This window comes from Daucus carota, chromosome 2, assembly GCF_001625215.2.
Source record: "Daucus carota subsp. sativus chromosome 2, DH1 v3.0, whole genome shotgun sequence".
Classification (NCBI taxonomy): domain Eukaryota; kingdom Viridiplantae; phylum Streptophyta; class Magnoliopsida; order Apiales; family Apiaceae; genus Daucus; species Daucus carota.
In genome coordinates this window covers 51,490,513-51,517,704 of record NC_030382.2, presented here as the reverse complement: position 1 = coordinate 51,517,704, position 27,192 = coordinate 51,490,513, and the positions used below count along the sequence as shown (strand labels likewise).

General features: G+C 33.0%; 3 protein-coding genes across 4 annotated transcripts; 1 reads left to right on the top strand and 2 right to left on the bottom strand.

Annotated features, from left to right (window-relative positions):
* The first annotated feature begins 1,756 nt into the window (after positions 1–1,756).
* On the top strand, positions 1,757–10,412 carry LOC108208328 (phosphoinositide phosphatase SAC2). Its single transcript, XM_017378852.2, has 15 exons — positions 1,757–2,479; positions 2,575–2,740; positions 3,360–3,582; positions 5,046–5,122; positions 5,430–5,614; positions 5,707–5,804; positions 5,938–6,071; positions 6,189–6,317; positions 6,823–7,087; positions 7,563–7,684; positions 7,833–7,949; positions 8,402–8,593; positions 8,863–8,994; positions 9,468–9,555; positions 9,821–10,412. The coding sequence occupies exons 1-15, from the start codon at positions 2,284–2,286 to the stop codon at positions 9,929–9,931; spliced, it is 2,235 nt and encodes a 744-aa protein (XP_017234341.2). The 5' UTR covers positions 1,757–2,283; the 3' UTR covers positions 9,932–10,412.
* Positions 10,413–10,562: 150 nt separating this feature from the next.
* Positions 10,563–13,086, bottom strand: LOC108205752 (small ribosomal subunit protein uS2). The gene is made up of 5 exons (XM_017375807.2): positions 12,711–13,086; positions 12,115–12,377; positions 11,764–11,961; positions 11,434–11,641; positions 10,563–10,857 (listed from the first exon to the last, which is right to left on the bottom strand). Exons 1-5 carry the CDS (start codon positions 12,847–12,849, stop codon positions 10,754–10,756), a joined length of 912 nt encoding a protein of 303 aa, XP_017231296.1. The 5' UTR covers positions 12,850–13,086; the 3' UTR covers positions 10,563–10,753.
* Positions 13,087–16,812: 3,726 nt separating this feature from the next.
* LOC108207016 (protein TIFY 10A) lies at positions 16,813–18,613 on the bottom strand. Of its 2 annotated transcripts, none has more exons than XM_017377481.2 (5): positions 18,190–18,613; positions 17,752–17,839; positions 17,401–17,630; positions 17,241–17,298; positions 16,813–17,120 (listed from the first exon to the last, which is right to left on the bottom strand). In XM_017377481.2, exons 1-5 carry the CDS (start codon positions 18,323–18,325, stop codon positions 17,042–17,044), a joined length of 591 nt encoding a protein of 196 aa, XP_017232970.1. In that variant the 5' UTR covers positions 18,326–18,613; the 3' UTR covers positions 16,813–17,041. The 2 variants fall into 2 exon arrangements, with proteins under 2 accessions (XP_017232970.1, XP_017232969.1); XM_017377480.2 differs by having other exon boundaries at positions 17,752–17,842; positions 18,190–18,462.
* Between the last annotated feature and the right edge of the window lie 8,579 nt (positions 18,614–27,192).

Genomic DNA, 27,192 nt, shown 5'->3' with positions numbered 1-27,192 from the left:
TATCCTTGGGACTATATTAGTGCGTAAAAAGAAAAATCTATATCGAATTAAAGAATATAAGAGAACTTGTTTTTAGTAAATGTCGACTAATTAGATAAGTGTTTCAACAATTTTTGAATATTGCATATGTTGAATAATAATATAAAAAGAATATTATTTTGGTGTGGTTTAATAGTAAAATTTGTGATAGTATCCTGCAAAAATTGAAAAATAATTTATTCAACAATATAGTAAGACTACTTTCTCGAAAAGTATAATTCGAATCAAAAACTACAGGCCACATAAAACCGTTTTTAAATATACTATTAAAACAATATTAAATTACGTAAAAATCAACTATAATAAGTTTTTCTATAAACATTTTTAAAGGTTCAATAAATATGTATAACATCAGTTGCATTTTTAGTTAGCAAAATATCCCGACCAAGAATTAATTTATTAATATGTTTTTATTGATTTTAAACGAAAGAAGAAGTTCCGAAAAATGAATTGATGACACCGGTCGTGACAATAATGAACAATGTGAATTAATGTCTCAAATTAATTTCGAACTCTCTCTCTTTTTTTCAAGTGTCATTGTTAGCTCAAATTAAATCTCACAAATCATTAACTGAAATTAAAAAATAAATTTATAACACTTGTCGTGAAAATAATGATCAATGTGAATTAATGTCTCAAATCAATTTGCGATTCTCTCTAAAACTACAACACCATTATTAACTCAAATTAAATATCGGGAATCATTAAGTGAAATTAACATCTAAACAAATCACAATCAAAATAAAGGCAAGCTTGACTCGGGTCATAGGCCAAGAAATATAAATAGGGATTTGTAATAATTCTCTCTCGCTTATTTCCCGTGGAGGCTGTCGACTATCGTGAGTTGTGTGCTCTCCTCTCGCTTCAAACACTCTGAAATCTCGATCATTTTCTCATTCGCAACGAGCAATTCACGATTCTCCAACTCGAATCAATCTCTCTGTATGTACATGCACTATACTTTTCACTTAATGCTGTTTTTTTATGCTATGTAATAGTACAATTTATTGTTTTTACTTGAAATCGTATCATTTGTTACCAAAATGGTCTTGATGTTACTTGTTTTTGATTTATTAGCTTTTATTTTAAGTTCCTGTTTAATCTCATTGTGTAGTTTCTTAAATCAATTTTGCTATTGAATATTGATGTGGTTGAGTTCTGAATGAAGGACTTGTTTGCTGGTGATGTGTTATGATTGATTGCAGCATATTTGGTTTGGGCTTGCTCTGCGTGTTTTTGACAGCTTGTTTTACTCTTTTCTTTGTTAGCTGTCAGACTTGCTGAGTACGAGCCTCGGGATCACAAAATGGCGTCGGAGATAGAGGAGGTTGAGGATATTGCAAAGCCTAGTGAGAGACCTGTTTATTTGAAGAAATTCAACCTTTACAGAACTCACTCGGTATATATCGGCATTTGTAGCTTGTTTGCCAGTTACATTGTTAGATTTCAGTCGTATTAGCTTGTTTGCTAGTTACATTGTTAGATTACAGTCATATTAGTTGCTTGTTTCATTGCATTGTTTTTAATGTATTGTGATTAAGTTTATATGTTGACATGTATGTTTGTTTTTCTATCTAGGGTTTGATATTCCTTTTGCATTGGTTTTCTGGATGATGAAATAATTGTAGATAATTTTGTCGAGTTGTAGGACACAAGTGTTTGACTTGTGTACGTGCCCACTAACTAAAGATATTCATCTTTGCGTCATCAATGTTTTTTGTGGTCCGAGTAAAAACTTTATCTTGGAACCTTCCGGGAAACATCACAAGAATATTTAGTATTCTTGATACGTGTATCGCCTTTTAAAACTTAGGTTTTTTTTTTTTTTTTGCATATTCAATTGGTTGTTGCGTTCCCTGTTTGCATGCAGAAGTTACTTTATTATAATCTTGTATCCAACTGTGCATTTTCTTTGGCAACACTCGATGCTCTTGGCTATTTATTCGCACGTCAATTTTATTTGGCATTCCAGTCTCTCTCCCTATCTTTGTCATACGTGTAACTATGTTGTCGGAACATGTTATTTGTCATGAACATATCGTCATATATATATATATATGAATGATTAGGTCCAAAATTTAGATTTTAAACTGGATGGAAGAGAACTGGTCTAAAATAACTAGTCAATCTCTTACCAGATTTTTAATGTAGCGATACTTCCATGTTGTTCATTTTGATGGTCATCTCTTTTGGTCTCATCATATACCTCAAAAAATAAGATGTGCTTTGAAACAGTACTTTTACATGATTGGACAAGACAAGAGTGGAGCAGTTCGTAGAGTCTTAAAGATTAGCAGATTAGAGCCTTTTGAGCTTGATATTACTGAAGACTCTACAACGTATTCAGAAGTTGACTGCAAAGAATTGCTAAAGAGGATAGATGATGGAAATATGTCTACTGGTGGGCTTAAGTTTGTGACAACTTGTTATGGTATTGTTGGTATGTCATTAACTTCTAACAAAGTGTTACCATTTTGTTTTTCTTAAATCTATTCTTCTTTGACGCAGGACTCACAGTCTCGTCATTGATTTCAGGGTTTATAAAGTTTCTAGGACCTTATTACATGCTTCTTGTCACAAAGAGGGAGAAGATTGGTGTAATTTGTGGACATGCTATCTATTCCATAACTGGGACCGACTTGTTTTCAATTCCCAATTCAACTGTGCTCTCAAATATGGCTTATTCTAAGAATGAGAACAGGTCTTACGTCAAATCTTCATGTAAATGTAATATGTCATCGTTACTCTTTAAGGAGGCTGAAAATGTTACATTCTAGTCCTGTAACTTAGTTAAAACTTTCATCCATATGTTTATTTTTCAATTTTCTTTTTTATTAATTCAACTCTACATCTTGTTAGCTTATTTTTATTTTGCTGGTATCCACCCAGAACTTTTGGACTTCAGACTTCAGAGTGACCACATGCTCATACTGTAAATACCTTGTATTTCGTAGGACGAATCCAAATTTTCAAACATGCAACTGTAGATATGAAAATTCTCGCTGGTAGTGAGACTAATGTCATTATGTCTTTGATAGTCATATTGTTGTTAGAGGTTCTTGCCTGTTAACATCCTGTGAATTACTGGACGAACTCAGTGGTGTTGTTTATGTTGAACAAGAACAAGGTATATTATCAGGGTTTGTGTGGTCCATCTTATTATTTAATATACAATATTCTTCTTTGGTAGCCTTTCAGTTAAGAGATCTCATACGGTTGTTTATGCGCTCAATGCACTTGCACATAACTATAGAACATATCTGGATATCACTAAATTTGTATAAATCACTTTTTTTTTCCTGTTTTTGTTGATGACATAGATATCTGAAGCTCCTATGCACTGTGGATCTCACGAGGGACTTCTTTTTTAGCTACTCCTACAATATCATGTGTAGTCTTCAAAAGAACATGAGGGACCATGAAGCAGGACATTTCCTTTATGAAACAATGTTCGTATGGAATGAATTTATGACTCGTGGTATTCGAAATCATCTTAAGAATACTCTCTGGACGGTTGCACTAGTGTATGGGTTCTTTAAACAGGTAACTTCCAATAGTACTGTTATGCTTTCATCCTATATGTCTTGTTCCACAAAAGGATCCACTCTTGATCAATTTGTAACTATGGAGATCAGGGTTGTAATAGTCGGCTTCTAGGTCGAATAATTGCTAATGCAAGGTGGATGTTGTGCCACAATGATCCTATCGTGCCCTGTTCCATTATACCATTTTGTATCTGTCATCCACATTTGTTTTTACAGAAAATCAGAACGGCAAGTGAAGCTCTTGCTCCTCAGTATCCTTTAAATGCCAGAGAGGAGAGAATTCCCACTCCTGCATATCTGTAGATGATATCTCTCTTTGTACAAAATTTCTAGGAGAGGCGACTAACTTTTTTGTGCTTCTGTCTTCATTTGTGTCCAGTATTTTTTTTTATTTCAATTATTGTGCATCGTGTAGTTTTATTAGGAATTTGAGCAACGAAGTGAAGAATGACAGTTTGATATATTATATATGTTACTAAGGAGAAACAAGAGATGATGATGATGGAATGTGGTATTAAATATACAATTTATTAGGGCTTAGATGGATGTTTGTGATTTTTGTACCTCTACAGCTGGAATTATATGTCGATCTGAGATATGTATCTACTTTTAGTAATATATAACATATGATGCATATGTAAATAATAAATAAAAATATATATGTACATTATCATCAGATTATTCTTGGTTTTATGGCTATATATGGGGAATCTAACCACTCTTAGACAATAGGTTAAGAAAGTTTCAGACGAGATATTGTGTCATGCTATCATCACTAAAATATGGGTTGTTTTCATGGAACAAGATCTGATTTGTCTCTCTTTTTGTCAAATATACCAGTGGTCGAATGAAAGAATGCTGGAAATGTCATTTTGCCCAGTAAAACTTCTTGTTATGGCTACTATATTTATGTCCTCTACTAGTACTGCACAAATTTTTTCCTAAAATTCAGCAACATCTTTTTTGAGTTCCCAAATTAACATTGTTTATTTTTATATATACATGCTTTACAGTTGTAATATCACCTCCTTATTCCACGATTGCATATGATCTTGTTTTTATTATTTCTATTGATGGAGAGTTTGAAGAATGTAACTAGAAGTGAGAGACAGTTAAACCTTAATAAGTGAAAACCCTTCAAACTGTAAACTTTATTCATTTATTGAATCTAATAATACACTGCCCCTATAATGTAAGGGCCGGAAAAAAATTATTCATATGACGAGTTTCTTTTTTTTACTGAATATTCATCCATTGAGGTTCTCCCGCACGTACATGTCCTTTTGTATATATTTATTTACTTTTCAGTGATCATGTAACCTACGTGGTATTTCCCCCTTTTCTTGCGACATTACCATGTATCTCGTGCAAGGTTAAACTGTTTCCCAAGTCCTGAAAAAATTCTGTTGCATCATTTACATACTCTTTTCTAGTATTTTGTCTCATTGGTTGTAGTCTCAGGTAAACCTTCAGATATCAGGAAAGTGCTTTAACTTGATCCTCATAGCAAGACGATCTCGACATTACGCAGGAACCAGGTTTGTAGACCTTTTGCCATTGACAACTAAAAACAGGAAAGTAGAAATTGTTGTTTTCTGATTATAGAAAGGCTTCATGCATGTGCATTTGCTCCTTTTTTGAGAAATCTAGTTCTTTCTCGTTCTCATAATTCCAGTGTGTTTTTATAATGTTAAAATAAAAAGTAAAACTCGTCCTATTTTGTATGAGAAAGATAGTTCTAGCAGTTGTATATATAAGATCAGGTGCATAAATATTTTCTGTAAATGATTTTATTTTCCAATTTATGAAAGAAAGCAAAACAGATTTTCTCTTTTTCGATTCCAGATATCTGAAACGAGGGGTGACTGAAGAAGGCTATGTGGCGAATGATGTTGAGACAGAACAGATTGTAATAACAGATGCCCCTGATGGATGTACTCAGATAAGTTCTGTCGTGCAGAACAGGGGTTCAATACCGCTTTTCTGGTCACAAGAAACTTCAAGATGGCATATGAAACCCGACATTATTTGTAAGTTGAGCAGGCTGTATAGTTTTTTTATGTCAGTTATGTCACCATATGTTTTGCTGATGATTTCTATCCTTTTATTTCTATCATTTCAGTGTCCAAGAAGGACCCCGGTTATAAAGCTACTAGACTCCACTTCATAAATCTTGCAAAGAGATATGGAAATCCAATCATAATTCTAAATTTGATCAAGGTGTTTATCTTATTAATTCCTTGAACTTTTCGTTTGTCTTGTGTGTAAAATTTACTTTTGCCTGTCTCTAAACAATCTATTGATGATTGCCTTTCCTTTTCATATGCTTGTAATAATGATTTTTGATAAGCAGATTCGAGAAAAGAGACCTAGAGAATCTGTGCTTTGCGCAGAGTTCCACAATGCTATTGATATAATAAATAGAGATCTGCGTGCAGAAAACCGCTTAAAGTTCCTTCATTGGGATCTAAGCAATTTCTCCAGGAGGTAAACCAGAAATTCTGCCCCCTCCCTCTGGCCAAATAGAATAAGTAGTTCTAGCTCGTAAAGTACAATTTTTGTTTGCAGTTAATGTAAATTTTACTTAATATTCTTTTTTTGCAGCAAAACAATGAACGTACTGTTAATACTAGCTAAGTTGGCTGAACAAGCATTAAAATTAACTGGGATCTTCTATTGCCAAGCCCAGTCATCTTCAAAAAGAAAGGAGATATTCAACTGGTTTTCCTCTGAGTAAGTATATAAAAGAAATAAGCTTTTTGGTGTCCCGCACTTATTTATTAGCTTGTAAGATGATGTGTGTGCATGTCTGCAAAATGCCTCATATATTTTAGAGTCCTTTCTGTAGATAAGGTTAGAACACTGTTAGGCAACATTCTGCATGACGTCTTGTGCAATTTAAATCCTTGAAAGCAAATTTGTGATAGCTCTGGTGAGAGTTATAAGCCACTAGTAGTAGCTCTGTGTTGAAATTTTTTCAGTTTTGTTTAGTATTAAGAATATTGCTGAACAGTAGGATATTTTTGCAGCCTATTACTTGGTGTCTTGTCTCTTGTGGAGTTTGAGAAAGACTAATAGTATACCATTGCTGCAAGCCTGTCCTTTATCTTGATATATATCCTCCAAATCAGCAGATAAATATTGAATTTCACTTTTGGGTCAACAAGATGATGCTTTTGGAAGTTTACCTTTGTACTCCTCAAGTTTTTCGGTTACAATTAATTATTCTACGATGCAGGAATTCAGAGCGGAGTAATATTATCAAGGCATCATTTCAGAACGGAGTTCTAAGAACAAATTGCATAGACTGTTTGGACCGCACAAACGTCGCGCAATTTGCCTATGGCTTGGTCGCTTTTATTCGTCAGCTCAACACTTTGAGACTTTTAGATACTCCAAGCATAGATCTCGATTCTCCCTTGGCAGATGAATTATTAAGGTTGTACGAAATGATGGGGGACGAGCTTGCGTTACAATACGGGGGATCTGCAGCCCACAATAAGGTTATCAATTTTTGTTGAAGTGTTTTAGATTAGTATGTTTTCATTGAATTTTGATGTAAATATAGTGACGGGAAGGGTTCATATCTAGGGGTTGCATAGACCTCATTATACTCTAAACCTTTAATATAATAAAAGATAGGAAATTGGACTCGCAGATCAGTCATCAGTCATGCCATTAATTATCACTTCCAGACATAGGAAGCTTGTTGTAATGTGTTACTGGATTAACAAGAATGCTAGAATCTACATAAAAGTGTAAGATATGTTTGATAGAGTTGATAATCACTCTGAGAAATAGCTGAGACCACACCAACTGATATGTTCTTAGATCTCATTTATTTTGCTATTCACAAGCAAAAACTTTAAGTGTTTGTTTTAGTTCCTGTAATTCTTGGTCTATAATATCAATAATGTTAATGTTCATCCTATATGCAATGCTCATCAACTACTCTCTTTATGTGGAATGTGTGAGCAGATTTTCTGTCAGAGAAGAGGCCAGTGGAAGGCTGCAACTAAATCACAAGAACTATTTAGAATACTGCAACGTTATTATAGCAATACTTACAGGGATGCTGAAAAGCAAGATGCGATTAATGTGTAAGTCAATCCCAGGTTAACTGCCTTATTTAATCAAAATTTGTTTCACGAGATTCATCCTTTTTGCTGGAAGTCGTGGCTTCTATACTCGTGGTATCAATAGTTTATTGTTTTGGAATTTTCCTGACTTCTTAGTTTCTGTGAGCAGGTTTCTTGGCCATTACAAGCCACATCAAGGGAATCTAGAACTATGGGTGTTGGATTCAGACCAACATCCTCCCAATGCTAGAAACGGCCGTCCTTATTTTCTACAGGAAAATGCAAGGTATAGTTTTCATCCCTTTTTATGTTATGTTACCTTATGTAAAATTCATTTAGGTATCTCATATACGAAACAAGAACGATGAAGTTCAATTTTTTTAGTTACTAATATTTTTTCTTAATTATGATTAGTCTCTTAAAACATTCTAAAAGAATAAAATTATAGGCAGGCTTTGTTATCTAGACAAACATGTGCATCATGAAGATGGCTGACAGAATTAAAACTTTTGCAAATTCTCTAAAGATGTAGACCATCACAGTGTAGGAATTAAAATTCAACTTTCACAATTACCTACTTAAAAATCAACTTTACTATTCTCAACTTGTTGTTTGACTATTATATACTTTGGCATATGAATTGCCCAGACAATCACACATTTGCTTAGTTTCTCCCTAGTCCATATCTACTAGTTGGGAAACTGTACGTCTCAGGATGGCTAGTTCCTTGATATACAGGTCAGAGATTTTGAGGTCATTGTCGGATGGGATCGTTCTCAGTGAAGCTAAATCTCCTAATGAAAATGCAAATGTTAGCAAGGAAGAAAAAATCAAGCCAGTATTTCCTGACAAGATGCAAGATAGTAACAAGGGTCATTCGGAATCCGCTCCTGATATCTTTACCTGTAAAATTCAGGCATCTTACTTCAGGTTAGCTCACTTAACACATAGGTGTTATTGTATTATTTTGTAACATACACCCTGACCTATATTGACCAACTAAAATTCAACATTGAGTTGTACATGCAGGCCAAATACATAATATAATGTGCATGAAATAAAAATTTGTTTCATTCATTCATTAATTATATTACATTATTTCTCATTTAGGCAACTATTGCTTAGTCATAATGTTTAAGACTGTATTATAGTTCATATATGTAAAAGTATTATGTTCATAGTAGCACACTCTGTTGCAGATTTACCCCAGGATTGCCTGACAGACAGCTTTTTCCCAAAAACTCTGAGGAAGACTTATTCAGTTCTAACTTTATCGACTTGGATTGGAACTCCCAGTCGGAAAATTTATACGAGGAAGAAATGTATGACGGGTAACTTCACCTCGGGTTTCCATTTGCATTTTTTAGAGTTTTGCTGTGCTTGTGTTCATGTATAATTACCTGTTTGACTAAAATAACCAGCTGTTTCTAATGCATTGTATATGGTTTTGTGCTGCAAGTATCTTATCTACATTTGATCCTTGAGAAGTTAATATCTGACAGAAAGAACTCACTACAGTTAGCAGAGCTTCAATGATATAACTCTGTACAATATTATTAAGTATAACATTATCATGTTAGGTGATGAGAATGAAAGCAATAAACCATGGGTGGGAACTTGGAATTCAATAATTCACATTAGTTTAACAGCATCAATTGTCTATCCATTTATTACTTCAGTTTTCATGTCTTGGTTAAAACTGGAAGTTTATTCGTTGAACAGTTGGCTGTTTTAAAGTCAATTATGTAATTCTTGGATGCTGAAAATTACACTATAAAAAGTTCATCTTATCTTTGATATGCAGATATCCAGTTGTAAATCATGATGGTCTATCATCTGATAATCTGGTTAATGAGCTAAATGTCGGTGGCGAATCTGGATGTAGCATGCAGGTGAGTTATTTGTGCCTCAGACATCTGTAATATTCTATATACGTGTAATCTACAACTTCATTTTGAAGCTCATAAATTTTACTTCTCTTTCTATAATAAAGCTTGGTGAGTATCATCAGCCTCAGCACATTCATTTTCTTAATCATTGCTCCGGGAATTTATCTGGAGGTTAATCAATAACAATAGCTTCATATTGTTGACGCTATTGCTCTGGCTTATATATCATCTTGTTCTCGTGTAATTTCACTGTCTTGTACACTTTTAGGGAAAGGAGACGAATACTAAAGACAGGGAGCATGATGGTGAATGCAGTTCAAACATCCTCGCCGACTTTTCCTTTGCAAGAATGATGGAGAAATGTTGTTCCTTCAATTGAAGGAAGTTCTTGCAAGAGGTTTTTAAGCGGTAATATCATCCAAGGATGTGAAGACCAAGAAGCTGAGAATTTGACAGAGGACATACAAATAGAATACAAAATGCAAGCTAGGTAGTGATAATGCCTGTCCGAGGCATTCATGTTAAAGACTTAAAGTTTTATACTAGCCATAGAATTACTGGATCTCATGATCGTGTACATGCTTTTTTTAATTATATTTACTCCCCGTGTATAATTATTTGTAGTTCACAAACGATAGTTTTACTATCATTAAGCGTGAAGAAGTTCAAATTTCTTTGTCATTTTGATCCCAAGTCAGTTTCATGAGAGGCTGATAGCTAATAATTATTGTGCAGAATCTGCATGCAAAATTAGCACTTGTGCCTTGGAAGAGAACCTTTTTATACTAGCAAATTGAATTGTACAGATATCACAGATTAATAACTGTTATTGATACTAAATCTGATTTCAGATTTTATAAATTAAGGTCTGCATGTGAATGACCCTATTTATTCATTGTTGAACATAATGGAATCAAGGAACCCCAAACATTCTTCACCAAAATACTTACAAGTACAATTTTTATTTTATTTTCAATTTCTAACACAATATAGAACGCAATATAAAAAGATTACAAAAAACAAGTTCTGAACATTGAAAAAATAGAATAGGACTGATTCAATACCGCATCATTGCTGTCAAAAATCCTCTATTAAGCTACAATATCTCTGAAGTTGTTCAGAAACAACATTCACCATCAACACTGATTGGCAGGAAAACTTTTAAAGTAAAAACAACAAAAATCCAAACTTTCAACTATGCTTATTCCCAAGTTGGAGCAACAACACCTGGTTGAGTGATATCCAGTCCAGGTGCGGCAGCCATTGTAGGCTCAGGTGCAACATCCCATCCATCGGCGGCTGGCACTGCAAATATAAGCCAACCCACAAGACCAATGAAAAATTGGACATTCCAAGATATATATAGATACCAGTGTTGTAAACATCGAAACTCTAACCAACTCGGATGAGTACCCGGGGTCAAAAATTGGATATAGTAAAATTTTAATTTTATATATTCATTATTAAACATGTATATATTATTATCTAATGTCTAATAAATTATGCAAAACATGATGTTAGAGTTTATTCTATTTAATACATCTTATATAAGAATTCTGGATTTATCAATTTATATAGACAAATCTTATTCAAAATATTATCCATTTTGACCAATTTTCACCGATTTTGACCTGATATTGGTCAAAACCAGGATGCAACCCGAGTAGTATGAAATCAACTCAAGGACCTATCTGAGTAGTCAGCCAATTTCTCACACGAGTTGACTGCTTTTTAAAGCACTCGCATATACAAAGGCTTAAAAAAACAAATATATATTTTGTAAGTTTGGTAGTTGTTGCATACGATTACGCGACTATTTATCCTGTAAAATAAAACTATTAACCATTGAGAATTAATATTATTAAATTTTAAAATTCTCACCAGCATCAGCAGTCCAGCCAGTAGCTCCAGGAACAGCAGGAATAGCAGCTTGAACCCCTTCATTGTTCCACTGAGCATCAGGAATTTGGCTGCTCCACTGATCAGTTCCGCCAAGAGCAGGAGCGGAGTAATCTGCATAATCAGCTAATGCCGCTTCCTCTTCTTCTTCCTTTGCCTCTTCAGGCTCTCTGTAGAAAAACAAGTCAACCTGCAAGATAGATGGTTCAAGTTAACCTTCACTAAAAAAGGCTAAGATCTACAGATCTTTTGCAAACTAAATACAATCTATGCTATCAATAAGCGCAAACTAAAAAAATATTCTGTCCTTACCATAACCTCCCATTTGGGTCCTTGATTGATGACACCGCGCATCTGTAAGACCATCCTTGCTAGTATCCAGAAGAGGCACCCAATGCTGTGCTTTCCTTTGTTATTTGCAGGGATACCAATGTCTACATATCGCATAGGTGAATCAGTGTCACAGAAGGCAATTGTAGGAATATTTCCAAGCGCGGCTTCTTTGATGGGCTGCAGGCAGTTTAACATCATTAGAAAACAAAATAGGCAAATAAATCTAAAAGAGCAATCAAGTAAATACAATAAAAATTTGTACAACATATATATAGCCAAAATAAAATCCTTAGGCAAAATAAAAAGCAAGCTCAACAATAAAATGCTAACCTGGTGATCAGTTCTTGGATCGGTCAAAATGAGGAGACGGGGCTCACTAAACGACGTCTGCAACTGATTAGTAAAAGTACCAGGAGTGTGACGCCCAGCAATAGCATTGGCACCCGTGTACTGCGCGAACTTCAACACCGCTCTCTGACCATAAGGCCTGGCAGACTGGACAATAATGTCCTGGGGATTCTCGATGGCAACAATGACTCTAGCTGCCATCTGAAGCTTCTCCCATGTCTTGCCCAAATTGATAATATAAATACCTAGTCATTGAAATACACCTAATCAAGCCAACGCAACAAACTATCTAACCACTCTATATCCTACTAATATCAACACAGATGGAACACATTGACCAATATCAACACATTATCTAATTATGCACACTTCGGGGGAGTAATAAACAATATATATCCATAAAGAGATACCACAAGTAAAATTTGGACCGATCAATTTTATTCATTTATTAAATTTATTTATTTACCGAGATTAAAATTTCTAAGTGAGCACGATATACCAAATAAGTTTGGTTTGGATTAATTTATATATCGGATATCAAAAAGTTAACAAAAAACAAAATATGATGTAAAAAGTACCATCGTTACGGCGCTTGAAGACATAACGTTCCATTTGAAAGTCACAATTTTTGGTACCGAGATGGACCTCAGCCGCCAACATCTTCTGAATGTCAGCCTCTTTGGAAGTGAGCTCTCTTGCTACGCCGCCGCTCGCCATGTTCAGATTTTGATCAAATTGCTACAAGCGGCAAGCTCGACGTGTTTGTATGTGTTGTATATAGATAGATGGCCCAAAATTAGGGTTTTGTATGAGTGCGTGTATTTATATAAAGCACTCTACCATGCGCGCTCTAACCCTAACTGCTGCGTCTACTTCTGGGCTAAGCTCTCCAGCCCAGATTGTGTGTTTCATATTAGTCAGGCCCAAGCTGGGGAATGCGGATTGCGGACTACCTGATTAATTTAGTAGGTCGCTTTTTTTTTCGTCAATAATACGCGGAGAGATTTTAAAAAACGGAATGTCTAACCTGTGCCCTCCGGGCACAGGATAAGTCATAATTACCATCATTAAGTGTTCTTTTGACTTGCATAAGTATCTGTGTATGTGTATATATACTAATTATATATCTATTTATAACTTATCTTTCACATTTTATACTTATGACAAAATATTATTTTATTTCAAAAAATGTGGGGATCATAAGATATTTTTTTTATTAAATTTTAATCGAGTATAAAACAAATTTTATTTGATCTCAACCCACAAATAATAACAAGCCCCCCTGCATATACATTAATTTTCTAATTAAAATCAGCCTCCTAACGGAATCAACCAATTTTATATTTAATAACAAATGTATGATTTTTTTTATTATTTTAATATTATTAAATAATATAAATAATAAAAATATAATACAATACAAAAGTAAATGAAAAATCAAGTTTTCTTGATAGATGTGAACATTTGAATTTTCTAATCAGTAATTAATACATTAACAATGATACTAGTGCACTGTGCATGAAAACAAGATACAATAAATGTCCTAAACCTGTCCCTGAGGGCACAGGTTAGACAAACCCTTTAAAAAAATATAAAACTCTTTGTCCAGCTGTTTATTAGTCATGTGTTAATCAGATTAGGCCTGTCAATGGAGCGAAAATCCGATCCGACCCGATCCGATCCGAGGTCATTTTAGCGGATATGGATTTGGTAAAAAAAAATCCGATCCGAAATTCGATCCGATTAAAAAAATCCGATAATAAATGGACCGGATATGGATTTAGCGTGATCCGATCCGTTTATAACCCGATCCGGTTAATATATATTTATTATATATATAATTATATTATATATTATATATTATATAATAATATATTTTATTCCCGATAAGTATTTACAAATTACAACATACATTACAAACTGATTATTTGAATATAAAACAAACTACAAATTCACGGGCCCAGTCTCTGCTAGTCATCTAGTATGTTTGGTGACCTGGGTCTTGGAGTGTCACTGGTTTGAAAGCTTACAGATCTTTTTAAATTTTATTTGTGAACAGTTTAGTTTGTAATTTGTTTTGAGACTTGAGATGTAATGTTTAGCTTTTTTATTTAAATTTTAACATTGTTATCTACTGATTTTATTTGTATTTTTGGTAATGTTAAAGTCTTATAAAATATATATATAAGTAGTAAGTAAATGGATTGGATATCCGATCCGAGATCCGTGATCCGAATGGATATGGATATGGATCGGCTTAAAAAAAATCCGGTCCCGATCCGATCCGAATCCGAATCCGCTAAATTAAATGGATATGGATATGGATTTAGGTCGATCCGATCCAAACCCGATCCATTGACAGGCCTAAATCAGATCAGTTTCAAATTCTATAAATTTCGGTCTTTAATACACCTCAGGTTTCGAATATAAGGGGTCACAATGAGTGTTACTCCCTCCATCACATTTTAGTTGTCACATTTAATTTTGTGCCGGTCAAATTGATTAAAATTTTATCAAAGTTTTTTACTCCCTCCATCTCATATTATGTGTCTTGTTTGACTATTGAAGAGTCAAATTGACTATACTTTGACCGCAAATTACACATATTATCCGACTTCAAAAGATTAAAAAAACTTACTTTATTTGAAAATATATCTAATACTCTCCAAAATCCATTTTTCAGATTTTTAAATTAATTAATAGATTATTTTTAATTAATGGTCAAATTTTGGTCAAATTGACCATCTAATAGTCAAGGAGGACACATAATATGAGATGGAGGGAGTAATATTTTATCAATTGACAAGATAAAAAAAATATGTCACCGGAAATAACTTTTAATCTATTTTAAGATGTAATTTTAGTTTTTTAAAATAATGAGTGAGTGGCTTATAATTTTTAGTCAAAATTTAGTCAATTTGACCAACAAAAATAGAAATGTGACAACTAAAAAGGGACGGAGGTAGTATCGTATTTGTTTGTTAGGATAAAGAGATCGGTAAATTTTAGATAGGTATTATTGTAAAAATCTGAAATCGAAACTAATCACTTAAAGCATCGATTAATAATTTAACTGAAAAATTACTTAATAATCAGGATTAATTTAATATTATTTATAATATAAATAAATAAATATTATTTTTTTGAGTAAATATAAATAAGTGTTACTTATTTTAAAATTCTAAATTTCTTTCCAACAAATTTTCAAAAATTCATATTCTGGTAGATTAATCTGATTTTTACGATATAACTTTTGTTTTTTGCTAATTTTTTTTACTAAATAATTATAATTAAGTACCATTCTTTTTGCCAATTCTTATATTAACTGATTTTTACAAATCGTATGGGGGTCCTTATAATTATTAATCAATCTCGACGATTAATAGGTCGAATTTTGAAACAAGAGGAATGATCCCGACTCCTGACTTTATATTAGTGTCGTGAAAATTCCTCCATCACTTAAGACTGTATTCATCTTTTATTTAATATCTTTATATCTTTATCTTTATACAGGCACGTTTAAAATTAATAGCATGAGAATATTCAAGAAAATATAAGATATTAACAAAATATCACAATTCTGATATGCTGCTTACTGCTTAGTGGCATGATATCTAACTTCCTGAGCTGCATTTCAATAATGAAATCTAACAATGTCCCTGAGGTGGGTACCTTTCCTGAAATTGATCTTTTCTGCCTATTATTGAAATTAGGGGTGAGCACGGTTCGGTTTGGGCGGTTTGGAGGTCCAAACCGAATCAAACCGAATTTTTCGGTTTTGAAAATTTACAAACCATAACCAAACCGAATATTATAAAAACCAATCCAAACCAAACCGATTATTAACGGATTGGTTCGGTTTGGTTTCGGTTTTTGACCAAAATATTAAAAAAATTGTACATTTTTATTAATTTATAATAATTCTAGGTGCTCCTTTTTTGTCACTTAACAAAATACCTTATAAGAGGATAAATGTGAAACTCGTATAATTATTCGATATAAATAATTTTAGGTGCTATCCTTATACGTTGTAATGAAAACAAATAATTCATTTTATTTTAAAAACTAAACAAAATGTTTTATTTAAAAGAGAAAAAGAAGAAAGGTTGATTATTAATGAAGTGGGGATAAAATAAGGATGGAGAAAAAAGGGAGGAATGATCTTGAAAGTAAGGAATATTTATGATATTCATCAACACTACACTCAAATACCTAAACTAAATATATAAAAATAATATTTTTCTAATATATGTGCTAACGGTTCGGTTCGGATATTTCGGTCGGTTTGAAGTTGAAAACTGAAAATTTTCGGTTTTCTAATTACCAAAACCAAAACCAAACCAAACCGTTAAAAAACCGAAATATTCGGTTTGGACGGTTTGGATCGGTCGGTTTGGACCGGTTTCGGATAATTATGCTCAGGCCTAATTGAAATAGGAGTGTGTGTGCCTGTCTATAGCACAACAAGATTTTTGAGAGTCTAAACTTGTGGCTTCTGCTTCTTTTCCGTTACCTCCTGATGCTTTAAAACAAAGCTTAACTAGTTCTGTCTGCAATTGTTGCGTGTTCAGTGATTCTAGGTGGAGTACATGAAAGCATCCTAAACATTCTGTTTACCTTCTTACAATCAATATACTTGTAAATCTGCTCGTGCTATCAAATCTACGTAGAAAGATCAAGTGTTCAAGGTCTTTAAACATTGTTAGTTGATTCTCCTTACACATATGTAACTTCAGATTATAGTCTACAAGTACAAATCTTCAAGGCCTACAAGTCTCAGTCTGGCTGGACATATAGTATTTGAACCCTTCAAATATTACAACAATAATACGATTAAATCTATAAGACTTCTGAATAAGATGCGCCAAAATGCGATATTTGGAGAAATTTGAAAGATTCCATGTGGTCACTACATATTGAGATCAAACTTTTGCTTGGAAGACTCTCCAGATGTATTGTTGAATTGGTATGGCGCTCTTGCGCTGGCCCTGAGACAAGAAATTTAAACCATTAAATTACTTGACCCTATCGACACAGCAATATGAATCTTTTCTTCAAAAAGCAAAAAAATTATATCCCCTACTTTGGCGCAATTAGTAATTTCATACCTGTCCTTCCTCTTCTCCAAGAACCTATGAAGTGATGCTCTTCTCGCGATTGGAAGATCTAAAACCACACATAATATATAAGTTGGAAGTAATATTACAGACTATAGAATCCCAAATATTGACCTTATTGGTTGTTTGAAGATGAAAAGGACTTAATTACCCGAGTCTGGTGGTTGCGCCTGATTATCTCTGGCCTGAATAGTCGCAGAGGCAGAGGGCTTAGAGGTGCCACAAAAATTGTCAGCCGCTTTGTTTGCATTGTTATATTTGCTTGCTAACTGCATAACTTCCTTGGCATTAGCAGCCGGAAGATTATCAACAACCAAAACTTGTCCCGCGTAAAATATAGTCATTTGAGCAGTCCTAGTGTCAATTGATGCCTGCTTTTCACTGAAATATCATGCAAATTCCATTCAACAACACATCACCTACAATATAACCTCGCCAAACCTATCAGACTACGAGAAAGGAAAGAGAACTCGAATATAAAAGAATATGGTATGACAAAAACCTGGAATCTTGGAGAGTAGTGAGAGCAGGGGCATGTGGAGAAAAAAGATTGATGGGTTCCTCATTTTTTGTTCCCAATTTTTCCGGTTCTGTTGTTAAAAACATAAACATAAAGTGTAAATCATCAAATTAATATTTTTCCTGCAGATCCAATTCTTATATGTCTTGAACAGTATAACACGGTTGGAATAACAAAATGATCATGGTAAGCACTCCTTCCAAACCTTCAAGTTTTAGGAAGATTGTTCACTAAACATCTGATAACATGCTATCAGAGACATGTTTACAGGATACTCTGGTTAAACTCCCTACGACCCAAAATGGACGTGATCCACACTCGACCCAATAAACTCAAAGTAAAGCAATTTTTTACCAAGTTACAAAAAAATAAACACCATAAACAAACTTGGAGAAAATACGACATGCAGAAAAAACATACCAAAATTGAGGTCTCTTATACTGCCTTTCCCTTTAAGGAACTGGCTGAGGAGGTTACAAGTCTGAGAAAACCTCAGCTTCTCCGGCGGCGCGTTCCCGGAGGACTCCCCGCCGTCCAAGAAACTCCTTGACATCATACCAAACTTCTAGAAATAATCTGTTTTAAATCCAGACAACTGGTTCAGCAAGGCAAGCAGTCCTGTTTGGAGTTTGGTTTATGAAGAAAAAATGGGGTGTACTGGTGCTGCTTTAATTTGAAAAAGAAATGCTCCTACAATTATAACATGATTTGAGTAGAAGAATTGAACATGCTCAATAAGACTCAGTTTAGTTAATAAGAAAAGGAAAATAAGCATAAATTTGCAGCACATGTTAAATGAGAACAGAGAGTAGGGGACATGATTGTGGAAAAGTGGGCAAGTGACCTGAGAAATAGAAAAGGAAGATGCTCTCTAATTTTCTTTGACGTATCATATAATTTGCACATGTTAATTGCTCTGCCTTTTGTTTCATTTTTTAATCCCTTCGAAACATGCTACTCAAACTTTGATACGGAGTACCTATTTTTGCACCGCGTAAAACTCGTTAGCCAAATGTACTCAAACTTTGATACGGAGTACCTATTTTTGCACCGCGTAAAACTCGTTAGCCAAATGTTTGGTTTCAAGACTGGGTCGGCATTAATAGCAGATCATAACTAAAAAATATTTTAAAAAAATATTACCATAATATTAAAAATAATATTATCATAATATTAAAAATAATAATTTCAAAAAAATATTAAAAACTGTTTGATAAATTTATAAATGTTTTTTTTTTAAAATAATTGCACAAAATTATCATACATTTTACTATCAAAATTCACAAAATTAATATTTTAAATTATAAAACAAGATATGCGAATATCAAAAACATTACTAAAATTTTATTTGATTTCAAAGAGCACCCTGAGTCTGAGCCTGAGGTATACACTTCCCTCGGGACGGACGGTCGGTGGAGTATCTTTCTCAGAATAAATGTTATCTATTTAATTACTTTTATCATTTCAACCAAGACGGTTTTATATTCCTTTTCTATTAACAGAAAAGCCCACGTGAACTAATGATGCGAGACGTGCATGTTACATACCGCTACCGCATGTACGAAGCTGCCGACTCGCAGAAAGTGTGTGGTCGAAGGAGTGTGAAGAAAATGGGGAGGTGACCGAATTGTCTAAGAAGATGAGCCTCTTTTTGTTTCACGGGGATGATATCTATATATTCTTAATTTCTGAACACAAAGATTCTGGAAAAAGACAGTTCCTGCCCTTCCACATTTTTAGCAGCCCGTTCAAAAGGAGCCCTATTTCTGTCTTTTCGCCAAACAATGGACTATCCACTCTTAAATGGGTCGTAAACGACTCGAATACAGTGCTTTTTCGAGAGAATTCGGGATGACCCGTGAAAATTCGAGTAGGCTCATTCTTTGAGTCTCTGGGAGAGGCAGTTGTCATGCTCCGTGAATTTAGCCGTGTCATTTGATTACCCGAAATTTCATATTGGGTGGTTAATGCCCTCTCACATCTGTAAGCACCTTCTGGACAAGTTTTTCCGTGTGGTATGTATCACCCGATTATCTTAAAGATCATGGTATGGATCATCAGATTCTTCATTTCTGCGATTTGTCATAGGTTTGAAACGGCCTCCTCTTTCTCCGCTGTCACCGACGTCTGCACGCGAACGTGAGTTTCGTCTCCCTAATCTATTTATTCTTCGAGTCTTGATTGACGAGGCCACAATTAAGCTATATATGTTTCAAGAGATGATGAACAAGAGAGAAAGGCGTTAAAAGAGTTCCCGCCAATTTTACGTTATGGTATATATGTGTTGTTTATCTGTTTTTGTTTGACCAATAAATCTATTTCTTATTTTTGTTGTCTTGATTGTTGAGTACATGATTCTAGGTCTTGGGTGTTAAATAAATCCTGATCAATCAAATTTAAAGATATTAGGTAAATAAATTGTATAGTACATGTGAGTTTTATCATTAATTGTTGTGAGATACTGCACTTCAAATGTTTGCTGTATTGATCAAGAAATTATGATGTTTATTTGGGCATTATAATGACAAAGATTTATTATTTTTTTGCACAATGGTAAATTACAATAATGGGGGATTCTATATTTGTAAAAAAATTATTTATTCACTTCAACACAGAGTTAATGTTGTGAATTTCTGCTCGCGCTTAACCGACTTGGAGTATTAATGGCGATAGGGATTGAGATGCACTTATCTGATGATTGAATTATAATATCTATGTGTACTCCTCTCTGATAAATCAAATACCTTCCATTTTATTTTGCTGAATTACAACAATGGCTTTGTTGCAGAATGCTGTGAAACTAACATTTTGTTTTGCAGAAGTGAGGTTTCTACTCTGAAGCAGAAGTCTTGGCAGTAGCGGGAGGTGCACTTAAAACAATGGTGATGCAAGATTCAAGATGAACTTAATGTGAAAATCTTTTAACTAGGGAAATAAATGTTTGCTGAACAATAGAAACATTATTATGTGATTGTTATTGTTTGATATGATTATGTCAAACTTGCACTTATACCAATAGATGTGAAATAGGTTTGCTGCTGTGATTCATTTTGCTGGCCTTAAAGCTGTTGGTGAGAGTGTTGCTCATCCATTTCAGTATTTTGACAATAATTTGATTGGATCAATTACTTTGTATCAAACAATGGCCAAGTATAACTGTAAGAAGGTTTGTCATTTCTCCACTTGAATATGTTTCTTATCTGTTTTAGTAAACTATCATAGGATAATCTCGATGGCCTGATATTCTCCAATTTTACAAGTGAAGTTACAAGTGAAGACGATTTCTGTTCCAGAAGAGTTAGGTCATTATTGATATGTGACTTATTATGTATAAGTCACGAATATGCTAATTGAAAATTTTGTTCTTTCTTAACTCAAAAGGGTGTATTAGCAAAAACAAAAAAGAGCTCTCTGATTAGGATTTTAAAGGAGGTGGGAATGTTCATGGTTGATGTCATAATATCTTCCTATTGTAGTCTGCAGTTATGATCCATTCAAAATATTCTTTTGTAGGCTTAAAGCGTCGAGGTCGCAGCACGGCTTTGGATGCTTAGCTGCATGAGAGGCTAATAAACCTGCAAGACAATGGTAATAGACAGTCTACTTCTCAGCGTTCATAATTAACTTTGTTGTACAAATGATGATTCTTTTGTGGTTGATTTAGAAATTTAAAAAACGGTAACATTGCCGGAATCAACCTGAAAATTGTGGGTGATTTCTGCACTTCATCCACCAGGTGTGTACATAATTCCATTTTTTATTAGTTTTTGAATCCATTTTATTAGTATATACTTTTTTCTCTTTTAGTTTTAGTTGATTGTTAATTGCAATTGTAAGTAGTTTGGGGCAAAGGTGTGTTATATTTTTATACATGGTTTTATTGGGTCAGGTTCCACATAGAACCGCTTAAACTTAGAACCTTAGAACCACATTAATAGTCATTAAATGAAAGGTATTTAAATGTGTTCTAAATTAGTACATATTTAAATATTCATGTCTTCAATCAATGCACATTCTTATTTCACTGATACTAACCATATTTGATCATTCTAGCAAAAAAATTACATTTTCCTTAATTCATATATCTCCATAGTGTGATAACGTGATATATATATACAAATTAATTTATATACTGCTGCACTTTCATGATAGATGAATAAATCGAATATATCTATTATGATTTTATAATACTATTATCTACATATAATGCAACAGAACTCCAACATACGAAGAGATGGAGTGTATATGTTTTGATTTTATTTATAATTAATTATATGTACTGCAGCGGAATCTCGTGTTTTGTAGTATTATATGAGTTCGATATGTACTGCAGCAAAATCTCATGTTTTATAATATTATATGACTTAAATATGTACCGCAACAGAAGTCACGTGTTTTATAATATTACATAAGCAAGAAATGTACCGTAGTAGAATCTCGTGTTTTGTAATATTATATGAGCTAGATATGTACTGCAGCAGAATCTCGTGTTTTGTAATATTATATGTACTGCAACAAAAACTTGTGTTTTGTAATATTATATTATTAAAATTGATTGAGAATCACATGTTGTAGGTTTGATTTGCATGCATATATATTAATTAATTATTATTGGAAGTAGGGAGTAGTTAATGATTATTATGATTTTTAATAATGATCAATATATAAAAGGGAAGGTATCTTAAATAGCATGTTGTTTTAATGCTAGGTAGATCATGACCTTTAAATTTTTATTCATCTAATGGATGTGTGTGGTCCTAAGTTCGAATTATAATATTGGTTCTAATTTGAACCTCACCCTGGTTTTATTATTGATTATATATTAAATAACGACTCACATAGAATAGTTTAGTGTGCAAAATTGTGCTGCAATTTTGGAAGATAATTGTGTGATAATTGTGATAAGCCTTCTTCGTTAATCGTATTATTAACAACAAATATGATACCTGAATAACTCAATGTTTTGCCCCTGGATTCCCTATATATGTTTATTGTGTTTAATTAATCATTTTTTACACACCATAATTGTGTTTTTCTTACTAGCAATCCTGATTTGTCACCCCTTCTCAGTACAGCGCCGTCTTTTTTGTTACCAATCCTTTCTTGCCTAGCATTAAAAAATTGCAGATTGGAATTAACTGCCTATAGGTGGCTGAAATAAAAAAAAAAAAGATGCCTTCATATTCAGGATAAAATATGCAAAGGAGGGGACATGGGTCTGTATTCCAAACAGAGGCCAACTGCTGAAAGTCCAACTGCGGTTTCAGGTTATTTCATCTATATTCTAATGGGCAAATTAGACTATAGTTGCACTATCTAAGCGTTACCAGTCGTTGATTTACCATATTCAGATGTTACTCGGCTACCCACTCCATCAGCATCTACTTATTTGTCGCACCCATCTCCTCATTATGCATCGTTAAGATTAGGGTTTAGGGTTTTAAGATTAGCAGGTTAGTTAAATGAAATATGAGACATGTGCGGTGGCTGCGTTTTAATATCGTAAAGCTAATAAATTTGTCTAAATTTAGTCATATATAGGTCAAGTTAACAAACACCCGACGTCTTCACTTTTTACCTCACCGTCCGCGAGGAGTTTTCATCATATAAATTTAACAGGTATGGTCAAATAATATTAGGTTTTAAATATAAGCTATATTGGAGACAAGTATTATAAAAACTTTAATGTTATAAATTCAATTGCATTCAGCATGTGATCTTTTTTATGGACAGGTCCTATTGGGTATTCCTTCATAAATATTATTGAATAATTCTATTTGTAAAGATGGGTTCTTTATTCCCAAAGTTTCTAGGATTAAAGAATCTGATACTACACCAAATATGAATATGATAACAGATTCTTTTCTGGAATAAATGTCAAAAAAACATGTCAAATAAGCATGAAGTTGATTATGAGAATGATAGAGGTGGGCAAATGTATAAAAAGCAAATTGAATCTGTAGCCATTAATATTAGTCTGTCAGACAGAGATCTTACCGCATAAGAAAACCGTGGCTACACAGAGCGAGCATCATCTCTTTGGCAACGCAAATTCCATGAATATTTTACCAATGCTCAGACTAGAAACATGCCAAGCGCAGGTACAAAAGCAAACTAATCATTAGTAATACATATATCATACAGTTTTGGAATATATTCTATAATTAATGTACAAAACACTATGCTGGGTCAAATGGCAGGTCTTTTAGAGCTCCAGTTAATAAGTCTGAAACGTGGAAGCAATGGATTCAACTTCGAACTCTAGACCCCAAGATGTCTGGATAAGCCAAAGGACCATAATGGAAGTGAAGGTATCATCTAAGGACCAGCTCTATACGGTATAGTTGTATACTACATACCAGTATGAGAGTTATACGGAAGGCAGTACCCACGAAACTTAGTTGTTATGTAGAAAGAAGCTACTCATATACTTCATTAAGATTTCCAATAATGTGATCATAATTAGCCATGTCTGAGTATGACTTGGTACAGATGTTTGATAGTGTTTTAGTTTGAAAGTTAAAATTAGTATCTTTTTATTTTAAAATTCTAAAACTATTTATTTATGTAAGTACGTATTGTACTAATTAAAACTTAATGATATGGTATGTTGAAATATTTAAAACATCCATAATTGCAATTTTAATAATTTAATTTGATCCATGTCATTTATAAATAATATAAATTTATCATGAAACATAATAAAAAAAATTATAATTGATTAAAATTTTTTTTTCTTTTGTAATTTTTAACAATTTTTTTTTAATATACATATAGGGTTTTGGTGTATAGCAATTTCCTATTTTCGGATTTTAAAATCTTATAACTTGACCCACTTTCAGTCATTAAATTATAAATAACATAATGTTAAAATAATTTATTAATTCAAATGATGAACTTGCATTCAATTTTATTGAAAAATGGTAAAATTACAACTTTTTTTCTTATATTATATTCATACAATTCAATAAATAAATTTCATGAAAGTAAAATTATGCATTTGATGCAATACATGCTATTATTCAAAAGCAAAATATAATTTATAATAATAGAAATATTTTTTCATGCTAATTTTAATTTTATCATGTTTTAATTATAATAAATAATAATATTAGTATATGAATTTAATCTTAAATGCGTTATCACTAAAAATACGTACCAATCTGCAATGACTGCTTATACACTGTTTATTAATAAAAGGGAAAATAGATTTTTTTGTCACCGAACTTATTATGTTTTTAGAAACTTACCACTCAACTAAATTTTTTTCCTTTTAGTCATTGATGTTAGGTTTGGATTTGTTTTTAGTCACTAACTCAGGTTCGGATATGATTATTTGCATTGTGTGAAGCACGAACAAGTTGACCTCATTTGCTGCCTTTCGCGATTTGTATGAGGAGCTCATCTTTGGATTCTCAACTTTCCTTTCTCAGTTTTAGTTTCTGTTATTAATCATTACACAGTGAATATTCATTGGTGTTTGTCTAAGAATTGTTATTATTATTAAGAAGTTTGATTTGGGTGGAGTATTCAGAATTTACAGTGTTTGAAACACGAACTCATTGAATTCACCCTTTTTTTGTGCTAGCTTTTTTTATGAGTTCCTCAAAAGGTTTAGATCACAATCTAAAGACGAGTATGGTATGTATGTTTCGTAAAATTGTGCAATTCTCGAGTTAGAAATGGGGACACGGAACAATATGCAACGAAAAAATGATTATCCGATGTGTACAGATAAATTATCAATTAAAAGAATATGAAAACAACATACATTACCCGTGTGCGAAGCACGGGCCAGATATGTTACTAGTAGCCAGTAGGTCCGGGCGGACCCCGTGTCATAAATGACCACGGGTTCATGAGGGGTGCCCATAATCTAGCAAAACGGATTATACCGACCCGATATACTCCTATTTTTGACAAACCCGACTATATATTATTAAACCGAATTTTAAATTGGTTAAATATTAAGAAACCCGAATTAAATAGATTGGGTTAGGATTTTGAAAATTTTTAACCTATTCCAACCCGACATACATTATGTACTAACGAGCCATACTATGAGTTTATTTTTTTGACAAATATAGTTTATTAATTGACTTAGAAGTTAAGATTTTTTTATATTAATATGTTACATACTCAAATTACAGATTATATTTAATATAATGATATTAAATTTGTATGTATTGTGATTTAGTTTTCAATATTGTAGTGTATTATGATGTGTATGTGTGATGATCAATTGTCTAATTGCATACTAGATTAAGTTAGCATGTGATTTTAATTCTAAGACTTATAAATTATTTTATCACTGAACAACAACTACAAATATATATATATATAACACACTAATTTCTATTTATAATTAATCCGATAAACCCGAATAAACGGATCAAACTGAACCAACCCAACCCGACTTTGATAAGGTTTACGATGAGTTCAAACTTTATAAAACCGATCTAATTGAGTTGGGTTACTAATTTGCTAATAACCCGCCCAAAACGACCCGCGGGCACCCTTAATGACGGGAAGTATGCGGTAGCAGTTTACTCCTTCCTTTGATTCTTAATGTCAGAGAAGCACATATAGGGGTGGCAGAAAAACCGATCTAAATGGATACCCGACCGTTTCGATCCGAATGGATCTTACCGAACCCGATATTTTGGATTTAGATTTAGATTTGGATTTGATTTTTAGACCCGAACGAGTTTGGATTTGGATTTGGATATTATTTATTCCGTATCGAAACCCGATCCGAAATCCAAATCCGATCCGAACCCGAAACCCGGAAAAAAAATCCAAACATATATGTGTGTACTATACTTTTTTTCCAATTTTAAATCTACTAAATTTTGTTTATATATATATATAGGTAGAGTGTGAATGTGTATATTCTTGGGTTATAGTGTATTTTTTTGTTTAACTAATAAATTACTTTAAAATTTCATACTCCATATAATGAAGATTTGTGTTTAGAAATTATTATACGGTTCGAGATTTTATTAATGTGTAGTACTTTATTATTAAAGTAGTTTAGTTTAAAAATAAAGAAATTCAAGGGTGAAAAAATCAAAAATAATATTTTTACAATACCATATACATTTCGGGATTCAGATTTTGGATAAACCCGAACAAACCCGAACCCGATCCGAAACCCGTGGATTTGGATTTGAATTTGATATGTGAAATCCGATTGGATTTGAATTTGGATTTTAAAAATAATTTAGATTTGGATTTGGATATCTCAAATATCCGAACCCATCCAACTCGTCGCCATCCCTACTGTGGCACATATTCTGAAATTTTTAATAAATATAATTTTATAAATTAGACCAATTTTTGCCAAATATTATAATTATCTAGTCATTTTTTTAAAATCTGAAAATTGCATATTAAAACTGACTAAACATATTTTTTAATGAT

What these genes read in the sequence shown, in the direction of transcription:
- LOC108208328 (XM_017378852.2), top strand. Translation starts at nt 2,284, where the DNA reads ATGATTGGACAAGACAAGAGTGGAGCAGTTCGTAGAGTCTTAAAGATT. An exon ending in CGACATTACGCAGGAACCAG is followed by an intron (nt 5,123 to 5,429) that starts GTTTGTAGACCT and finishes TTTCGATTCCAG; the next exon opens with ATATCTGAAACGAGGGGTGA. An exon ending in AATCTGGATGTAGCATGCAG is followed by an intron (nt 9,556 to 9,820) that starts GTGAGTTATTTG and finishes GTACACTTTTAG; the next exon opens with GGAAAGGAGACGAATACTAA.
- LOC108205752 (XM_017375807.2), bottom strand. Translation starts at nt 12,849, where the DNA reads ATGGCGAGCGGCGGCGTAGCAAGAGAGCTCACTTCCAAAGAGGCTGAC. An exon ending in ATCCAAGAACTGATCACCAG is followed by an intron (nt 11,962 to 12,114) that starts GTTAGCATTTTA and finishes AACTGCCTGCAG; the next exon opens with CCCATCAAAGAAGCCGCGCT. An exon ending in TGGCTGGACTGCTGATGCTG is followed by an intron (nt 10,858 to 11,433) that starts GTGAGAATTTTA and finishes TTATATTTGCAG; the next exon opens with TGCCAGCCGCCGATGGATGG.
- LOC108207016 (XM_017377480.2), bottom strand. Translation starts at nt 18,325, where the DNA reads ATGATGTCAAGGAGTTTCTTGGACGGCGGGGAGTCCTCCGGGAACGCG. An exon ending in ACTACTCTCCAAGATTCCAG is followed by an intron (nt 17,631 to 17,751) that starts GTTTTTGTCATA and finishes ATGATATTTCAG; the next exon opens with TGAAAAGCAGGCATCAATTG. An exon ending in TTGGAGAAGAGGAAGGACAG is followed by an intron (nt 17,121 to 17,240) that starts GTATGAAATTAC and finishes TTCTTGTCTCAG; the next exon opens with GGCCAGCGCAAGAGCGCCAT.